At 38.9% G+C, this 9,778-nt stretch overlaps 1 protein-coding gene across 2 annotated transcripts in view; it reads left to right on the top strand.

The window, feature by feature from the left end:
- SLC26A2 (solute carrier family 26 member 2) overlaps nucleotides 1-8,319 on the top strand; it is a 34,514-nt gene extending 26,195 nt beyond the window's left edge. The window contains exon 3 of one of the 2 annotated variants that reach the window (XM_009209373.4): nucleotides 1,161-8,319. In XM_009209373.4, coding sequence (XP_009207637.2) covers nucleotides 1,161-2,681 — 1,521 coding nt within the window. In that variant the 3' untranslated portion in view covers nucleotides 2,682-8,319. The remainder of the gene's footprint in view (nucleotides 1-1,160) is intronic. The other variant, XM_003900357.5, reaches the window with a different exon arrangement.
- Nucleotides 8,320-9,778: the final 1,459 nt, after the last annotated feature.

Raw genomic sequence — 9,778 nt, forward strand, 5'->3', positions numbered from 1 at the left:
TTGGTGACACTTCGTTTCAGTTATCAGGTGGGTGTTTAACCGTTTCAAACATCATTGAAACGCTTTCGTTTTTCGTGCGCCGCTTCACCCTGGCTTTGGCGTCAGGTCAGTGCCAGGATTAAACCTTCTCTAATGCAGGCATTTCAAACCAACAAGGGGAGGGGAAGAGTAGCTCACTTTAGTTGGAGATCAGGTGAGTGGGGAGGGAGAGTGAAGATGGTGTGAAGAAGAGCTGTGCTTCTCAGAGTCTACTTATTTATTATTTACTCATTTATTTATAAAGAGACAGGGTCTCTCTATGACCAACCTAGGTTGGTCTCAAACTCCTGGGCTCAAGTGATCCTCCCAATACTGCCTACCCCAATGCTGGGATTACAGGCATGAGCCATCACGCCCAGCCAACTTTTGCCTTTTTGTTAGTATGTCTTACCAAGAAGGAGGAAGGCATAACAATTCTGAAAACTTATTAGATGGAGGAGAATATAAAGAACTAAAATTTTAGAATTTTTATTAATATGGGAGACAGTGTGGCATAAGTACATATATACTGTGTGAGAATGATTTCTTAGTATGAGGTTAAAGATAATTCTACAATAATTTCTAAAGTGTGATTCTATTTTGATGTAAATCTGGTTTTTTGTTTTACCAATTAAAACTTTCACTTGTACACTTGCTCTTAGCCAAGGGGCTAAGAAAGCAGTAAGACTTCACTTTTACAGTAGTGATTTGTAATTTAAGGAAAATACATGGTTTCTTAACTAGAAGAATTTTTTCCAATTTGAAGTTTTCTTGTGGGTCCTTGAGAATATTTTTCTTTTAAAAGAAGTCTGTTCTTTGTGATGGGAAAAATGAAAAATAAAAATAAAAGAGGTCTGAACCTTTTCAAGTTTAAGAAACATTGTATGAAAAGACAGAAATCTAAAGTTCCTGTCTCACCTGGGCTAATAAGTAACAATGTGACCTTGGGCAAGTTGCTTAGCCCTTTAAACATAATTTTCGTATTTGTAAAATGAGAAGATTGATGTATGATTGTGTTTATTCTAGCACTGACATTCTGTGATGCTCTGATGATATGTCTGCATGCAAGAAATATCAGGATAATACAAACTTTAAAAGTTCTTTTCCATTTATATTTAACATTTCTATATCCTTCCTTCCAGGTAGCGATGGGCCTCTTTCAAGTGGGTTTTGTTTCTGTCTACCTCTCAGATGCCTTGCTGAGTGGATTTGTCACTGGTGCCTCCTTCACTATTCTTACATCTCAGGCCAAATATCTCCTTGGGCTCAACCTTCCTCGGAGTAATGGTGTGGGCTCACTCATCACTACCTGGATACATGTCTTCAGAAACATCCATAAGACCAATCTCTGTGATCTTATCACCAGCCTTTTGTGCCTTTTGGTTCTTTTGCCAACCAAAGAACTCAATGAACACTTCAAGTCCAAGCTTAAGGCACCGATTCCTATTGAACTTGTTGTTGTTGTGGCAGCCACATTAGCCTCTCATTTTGGAAAACTACATGAGAATTATAATTCTAGTATTGCTGGACATATTCCCACTGGGTTTATGCCACCCAAAGTACCAGAATGGAACCTAATTCCTAATGTGGCTGTAGATGCAATAGCTATTTCCATCATTGGTTTTGCTATCACTGTATCACTTTCTGAGATGTTTGCCAAGAAACATGGTTACACGGTCAGAGCAAACCAGGAAATGTATGCCATTGGCTTTTGTAATATCATCCCTTCCTTCTTCCACTGTTTTACTACTAGTGCAGCTCTGGCAAAGACATTAGTTAAAGAATCAACAGGCTGCCAAACTCAGCTTTCTGGTGTGGTAACAGCCCTGGTTCTTTTGTTGGTCCTCCTAGTAATAGCTCCTTTATTCTATTCCCTTCAAAAAAGTGTCCTTGCTGTGATCACAATTGTAAATCTACGGGGAGCCCTTCGTAAATTTAGGGATCTACCCAAAATGTGGAATATTAGTAGAATGGATACAGTTATCTGGTTCGTTACTATGCTCTCCTCTGCACTGCTAAGTACTGAAATAGGCCTACTTGTTGGGGTTTGTTTTTCTATGTTTTGTGTCATCCTCCGCACTCAGAAGCCAAAGAGTTCGTTGCTTGGCTTGGTGGAAGAGTCTGAGGTCTTTGAATCCGTATCTGCTTATAAGAACCTTCAGACTAAGCCAGGCATCAAGATTTTCCGCTTTGTAGCCCCTCTCTATTACATAAACAAAGAATGTTTTAAATCTGCTTTATACAAACAAACTGTCAACCCAATCTTAATAAAGGTGGCTTGGAAGAAGGCAGCAAAGAGAAAGATCAAAGAGGAAGTGGTGACTCCTGGTGGAATCCAGGATGAAATGTCAGTGCAACTTTCCCATGATCCCTTGGAGCTGCATACTATAGTGATTGACTGCAGTGCAATTCAATTTTTAGATACAGCAGGGATCCACACACTAAAAGAAGTTCGCAGAGATTATGAAGCCATTGGAATCCAGGTTCTGCTGGCTCAGTGCAATCCGTCTGTGAGGGATTCCCTAACCAAGGGAGAATATTGCAAAAAGGAAGAAGAAAACCTTCTCTTCTATAGTGTGTATGAAGCGATGGCTTTTGCAGAAGTATCTAAAAATCAGAAAGGAATATGTGTTCCCAATGGTCTGAGTCTTAGTGTTGTTTAATTGAGAAAGTAGATAGAGGAATGTCTAGCCAATAGGTTAAGATTTCAAGTGTCCAACATTTCCCAGTTCCACAGTGGAAAATTTTGCACACTTGAAATTTTAACCAAGTGGCTAGATATTATTCCTCCTTTGAAGCTAATGGCATTTGTATATACACACTGCAGCAGAGCTTGTAGCTGGACAGGGTCAAAAAGAAGAAAATATGGTTTCAGGTTTTCTTGCAGATATGAAGTGTTCTTGGAATGCAATAAGTATGTACTGAATTGAACTGTAAAGTAGCTCCAAAACTTAATTACTATCCTGTTTTAGGGGTTATACATTTGGATTCTTCATTCTCCAAGAGATGAAGCAGTGAAGTTGGGATTTGCATTGGAAGTGCTGTAGACTTCTTTATGTGGCTCAGTGGAGAGAGAGGAAAAGAATGTTGCACCTGCTGTAGTACCAATAGGTCAAGAGGCTTCTGGATCACAAAGTCATAACTAGACAGGTTTGTTCTTGTAGTTCTCTATTCCCAGTCTTTGCTCCCCAGATGGCAGTAGTTTTTAGTAGGAAAGTGCCATTCCTGTCCTTAAGGCACAGTCTCATCAGAAGTCTAACACCTGGGCAGGTTTGTAACATCCTGAGAGCCAGCCTGACATTAGACAGAATACCCTTTGTAATACACTGGAAATTTTTAGTCATGCCTTTCTGTTTAGGATAAATAGGTAAGCACAAAGAGCTCTTCAAAATCAGAAAAACAATAGGAGTCCTTCCTTGTCTTTTCTGTGATCTCTGTCCGTCCTTGTTTCTGAGAATTTCTCTACCATTAAGCTCTGTTTTAGCTTTCAATTATTCTAGTTTGTTTCCCACAGAATCTTTCCTAAACTGGTAATTTTGTCAGTGACAATCTTGTCAGTCAGCAATTTCTAACAGCATTTTAAATGAGTTCGATGTACAGTAAATATTGATGACAATGACAGCTTTTAACTCTTCAAGTCACCTAAAGCTATTATGCAGGAGGATTTAGAAGGATCACATTCATGAAACCCAAGTGCCATGGGTGTATTACTCATGATAGCTGGCCTACAGGTCATGAATTGAATAATTTCCTTTCAAAAAGCAAGAATGTCCAACATTGAAAGTTTATAGTTTTATATTTGGACCTTGAAAGGTAAGAAAAAACCAGGCTCTCCAAAGTTAGGAATAGGGAACTAATTTATGAAACAGCCCTCTTTTTAAAAAAAAAAAAAAAAAAAAGCAAACTACAAAAGCACAAAATCATTTTTCAATCTGTTCCCAGATTCTAAACAATTTTAAACATTTATGAGAAGCAAATCCTATGTGTAGGGCATCTGTTGGAGTGGGATGCTTTTAGACATATATTAAGTATGTACATGTTTAATATGTATGTTTAAAATGCATATATATTTTATATCTCTATTATCCTGTATAGATATATGTAACTTAGCTTTATTGTTAGCTCCATAAGCTGCCAGTGTTGCTTTTCTGTTGGTAGAGCTCTCCCATTTGGTGACATGGAAAATACCTTTCCATTATCACAACAAAGCAGTTGCTCAGTAGAAAGTCTAGATTTCTGTCTTATAGGTGATTCACGTTATAATTAAATGTAGACTTCCTGAATTTTGACATCCTTTTAGAACTGGGGTCTGGAATTCTAGAAATGTTAATTGCTGCTTGTATTTGTGCTTGTTTGTTTTTAGCCAGTATTTGCCCTTTCTATCCAGCCTTATGAATAATAGCAGTAAAATCACAGTATCTTGGTCAGTCTTTATTTTTTTCCTTTTTTCTTTTTTAAGAGACAGTCATCCAGGCCAGAGTGCAGTGTGATCATAGCTCACTGAAGCTTCCAACTCCTGGGCTCAAGTGATCCTTCCACTTTGGCCTCCTGAGTATCTTAACCATAGGTATGAATCAACACACACTGCTAATTTTTTAAATTTTTTCTAGAGATGGGGTCTCACTGTATTGCCCTGGCTGGTCTCAGACTTTAGGCTCAAGCAATCCTTCAGCCTCAGCCTCCCAGAGTGTTGGGATTACAGGTGTGAGCCACTGCAGTTGGCCAAGTTACTTGTTTTTAATCTCTCTTGCCCTTCTCCCAAGGCAGGCTTAAGTTGAGACTATTAAAGGTGTCTAATACCCTGTAACAGAGTAATGAATACATGCTTAAGACGTTATAATTAGCCAACACCAACACAGCAAAAAATATAATTCCAGCCAGACTTTGGAAAATCCCTCAGAAGGAGGGATAACAGGATTTGACCTTTACCAGCAATTTCTGTCTATATGTGGATGTAAACAGTTCTGGAACGTTATGTATGCAGTTAGCGAATCCTTGAATTATGTTCTGGTTTGTACTTGTCCCATCCATCCAGACAAACAAGAGATTCTGCTTTTGGTAGCCATTTGTAGAAACATTTAAGATGTCACTAGAATTTACATTTCATCCTCTCTACTTGGGTTGAGGTTGCCTATATTTGGATATTGTTAAAAATGTTTTGGTTGCTGATATTCAGAGGAATCAAACCTGGAACCAAAGCCTAATTTGCCAATAAAAAAACTGTTTTCGGCCAGGCACAGTGACTGATGCCTGTGATCCCAGTACGCTGGGAGGCTGAGGTGGGTGGATCACCTGAAGTCAGGAGTTCGAGACCATCTTGGCTAACACTGGGAAACCCCGTCTCTACTAAAAATACAAAAAATTAGCAGGGCGTGGTGGCACGTGCCTGTAGTCCCAGCTACTCAGTCGGCTGAGGCAGGAGAATCACTTGAACCCGGGAGGCAGAGGTTGCAGTAAGTCAAGACTGTGTCACTGCACTCCAGCCTGGGTGACAGAGCGAGACTCCGTCTCAAACAAAAAATGTTTTCATTTGCTCTCTTGACCAAAGGCTAGGATTTTAGTTCATTAGGCGTTATTTTAAATACTATATTGATACAAAAATATCTTGCTTACTCTAAACTTTAGAGTCTAAATGAAGCATTTTCTCAATGATTACTGACATATACAAAATTCTGAATATCATAAAATGGTTACCATTTAATTGAAATGTAGTGTGGTATACTCTCGATGGTTAGAACTCTTACAGCCTTATATATTTTTAAATTTGTTACACCCAGAGGGTTGGAGTGTGCCAGTGCACAGGTAGACTAAGGAAAACATTGTAGAGGAGTGAAGAGAATAGACCACTGAAAAGACTATTATCTGACCAGTGGAGGCAGAAAAGAGAGGAACCCAGTTGAATAGGATCCAATCCCCGGTTAGCCCCCACACAATAATAGGGAGACAAGGATTAGGAGCCATACCTCTGAGAACAAGGTCTCTTTATAGAGCAAATTTCTCTTTCTAGAAGGGGAGCGTCACAGGGTCACAGATTCACCAAAGCTGAAAGGGCTGAGGAGCTCATGGTAGCCTGGGTTGACCTACTCTGGAGCATGGTGTCTTTCTTCTAAACTGAGTGACTGTAGTACTATCTGTGCCTCTGATGGAATAAAACTGACAGATGTCTAATTTTTTTTTTTAAGTAGGATCAAAAGAAAACAAGATTTAGATAGTCTGACTTTGCTTTTGAACAACAGCAGACATTGCAAGTCAAAATTGTTGTCAAATTTATATATGGTAAATGATGAACTTTAAAAATGTGTCCAGGTGTTAGACGAGTTCATTAGACTATTTTAATGCTAATGGCTAGTACGTTTTAACAAGAACAGCAATTATCTGCTGTGGTATTTCCTTAGTAATTGGTCATTTAAGAACATGTTAGGGTTAGCCCTGATCTGAATATAAAAGTGAGAAAAGGGCTACAGTGCATTTCTTGGTAACTTAAATTGAGTCTTGAAGTTGTAACGATCCATTTGGAGTTCTGTGATCCTTATTGTTCTTAATGAATTGTGTTTCTCTATGTTTTGTTACAGATGAGCCATAGGTTTCTTTGTATCAATGTAGACATTACTTCAGATACCTCTGAGGACCTAGCCAGCAGTCTAGGATCCTGGGCCAAGTGCTGGGACTATGGTACTAAATCCAGTAGATGGACTGTGTAGTAACTCTCCCAGGGAACGCACTGGGGTACTTAGGGAGGTGCTTTGTGGAGCATGTTGAAGCTTTGACTGAGATCTGAGCAGGAGGCAGTGATGTCCCTGGTCTATTCAGGGAAAGATTTCACTGGAAATGGTAAACATCCAATTGACAGGATTTAGATTTCGCTTAGTTTTTCTGCTTTTTAATGTGTCTCTCCCCCATCTCAGTGTTTTCTTTATCCATTCTAGTGATGCCTTATTTGAAACTGGGCTTAAACTGCAAAAAGAATGAAGTTGGATTTAGGAAGCTGTTAGATCATTGAGTGGCATTAAGAGTGAAATTTCACTGGCAGTGAAATTTCCTTGAGCCTAAAAAAAAAAAAAAAAAAAAAAATTTAAAAAGAATCAGTTTTTTAAATTAAAAAAATAGAAAGCTGTTAGGCTCCTAATTTGTGGAGTTTTTTTGTTTTTTTTGTTTTTTTTTTTGTTTTTTTTTTTGTTTTGTAAAAACAGTTTAGATAATCCTGAATGGAATCATTAACTTGGGTGCTAATTACAAGAATGAAAATTATAATGGAAAAGGATAAAATAATATACCAGCTGGTTTGTTACTATAGTCCATGTATTAAAATACTGTTGAAATATGTTAAAGGTAAATTTTTAAGGTTTAAAAACTTTTAGTAACTTTCAGGGATGCAGAATTTAGATGTTGGAGGTGGGGAGATTTATTTTTATAAGGTAATTTTTATCCTGATAAAGACTTAAAAAAAAAGTTTTGCAACTGAAATTTTAAAGTAAACATGTGAAACACAAAAAGTAAAATAAGCATTATAGTAAATAGTGGATTCTCTGGTGTGTGTTTTTTATCTTAGTGTTATAAAATTGGAAAAGAATGGACTGAAGTCTAAAAACTAGAATAATGAAGGACACTAAAACGCCTTTATTGTAGATACTATGTTTGTAAGTCTGTAGATAAGCAGCTTAAGCCAAAAAGGTCTTTCAACTGAAACTTTAATCAACTTATTTTGGAGATGTTCTTTTCCCTTGTCTCATGCGCCATCCCTAAAATAATAAGATACATGGGATCAAACAGCCCTTGCCTTTTCAACACAAATCAGTTGGAAAATTATGATTTGAGTCCTGTTGTTGCCATGGCTTCTGTTTCTCAGAAATGAGTGTATATGAACATACCGATCTATGTAATAGACTACTTTTTTTTGTCTTCTTTGCAACTTTGTATACAAACCAAGACAATATCAGGGTGACAGGTGAATGAACTTAAATTCTCAGTCTTGTCTGTTCACCAAAAAAGTATACTGCCTGTTTTTTCTTTAATTATTCAAGGTTGATGACTTTTAGGAACATGTTTTATACTGTATTTTTTAATTAAAGCAAGTGCCTTGATGTAATTCCATGTAAATCATTGCTTAACCCTCTTAGGGGATGAGGATGAGTTATGAACATATTGCAGCCTACTGGAAAGAAGGGGGAGTTGGTTAATAGCAGATACTTTTCTTCTAGAAGGTTATGTTTTATGCTGTTTATTATGTAAGATCCTGTATGTGTGTTGAGATTTAGAGGTTTCATTTATTTTATCTGCTAATAAATTGTTACTCTAATAATACATTACTCTGTATTTAAATTATTTAAGTGCAAGGAGGGTTCTGACTAAAACACATTTAGGCTCCAGTGAGTTTTAAAATACCATCTGTTGGCCAGGCTCAGTGGCTCACACCTATAATCCTAGCATTTTGGGAGGCTGAGGTGGGCGGATCACCTGAGGTCAGGAGTTCGAGACCAGCCTGGCCAACATGGTGAAACCCTGTCTCTACTGAAAAAGCAAAAATCAGCTGGGTTTGATAGTGAACACCTGTAGTCCCAGCTACTCAGGAGGCTGGGGCATGAGAATTGCTTGAATCTGCGAGGCAGAGGTTGCAGTGAGCTGAGATCACGCCACTGCACTCCAGGCTGGATGACAGAGTGAGACTCTGTCTCAAAAAAATGTATAAATAAAATAAAATATCATCTGTTAGGCTGGGCGTGGTGGCTCATGCCTGTAATCTCAGAACTTTGGGAGGCTGAGGCAGGTGGATCACGAGGTCAGGAGTTCAAGACCAGCCTGGCCAAGATGGTGAAACCCCGTCTCTACTAAAAACACAAGAAGTAGCCAGGCATGGTGGCAGGGGCCTGTAATCCCAGCTACTCAGGAGGCTGCGGCAGAGAATTGCTTGAACCCAGGAGTCAGGTTGCAGTGAGCCGAGGTCAGGCCATTGCACTCCAGCCTGGATGACAGAGCAAGACTCCACCTAAAAATAAATAAATAAAATAAAATAATCATCTGTTACATTTGAAGAGTAATTCAGTCATTAATGTTTCCCAGCTATAACAAAAGGATCTGTCCTCAGAGAAGGACATAAAGAAATCCAGTTCTTTTTCCTTTATGGTCTTGAATGAGTCAGTTAACCCTTTGGTGAAGAGGGGAGGAAGACCAGATTACTTGAGGACCCTTTTTGTTGTTTGTTTGTTTGTTTGTTTTGAGACAGGGTCTTGCCCTGTCGCTCAGGCTAGAAGTGCAGTGGCGCGATCATGGCTCACTGCAGTCTCGACCTGGGCTTAAGCAATCCTCCTGCTTCAGCCTCCTGAGTAGCTGGGACTATAGGTGTGTGCCACCACACTTCGGCTAATCTTTTCTATTTTTTGTAGAGATGGGGTTTTACCACGTTACCCAGGCCGATCTTGAACTTCTGGGCTCAAGCGTTCCTCCCGCCTTGGCCTTCTGAAATGCTGGGATTATAGGCATGCATGACTCCTATTCCATACAGTGCTGGGATCAGAAAGCCCAATTTTGGATCATGTTTTACTACTATCTTAACTTTTGAGTTTGGACAAGTGACCTTTGAGCCACATTTTTTTCCATCAGTAAATACAGGCTAACACCTTCTGAAGACTAAGTGAGAGAACTAGGAGTAGATTCCTGACTGGAGCACACCACTTTGTAAGGAATAGAGCACTACCCTCACCCTATACATGCCATGAAGCCTCTCCCAGAATGTCCTCCTCTTTATGCCTCTCTCAGTTCATGA

Source organism: Papio anubis, chromosome 5 (genome assembly GCF_008728515.1).
Source record: "Papio anubis isolate 15944 chromosome 5, Panubis1.0, whole genome shotgun sequence".
Classification (NCBI taxonomy): domain Eukaryota; kingdom Metazoa; phylum Chordata; class Mammalia; order Primates; family Cercopithecidae; genus Papio; species Papio anubis.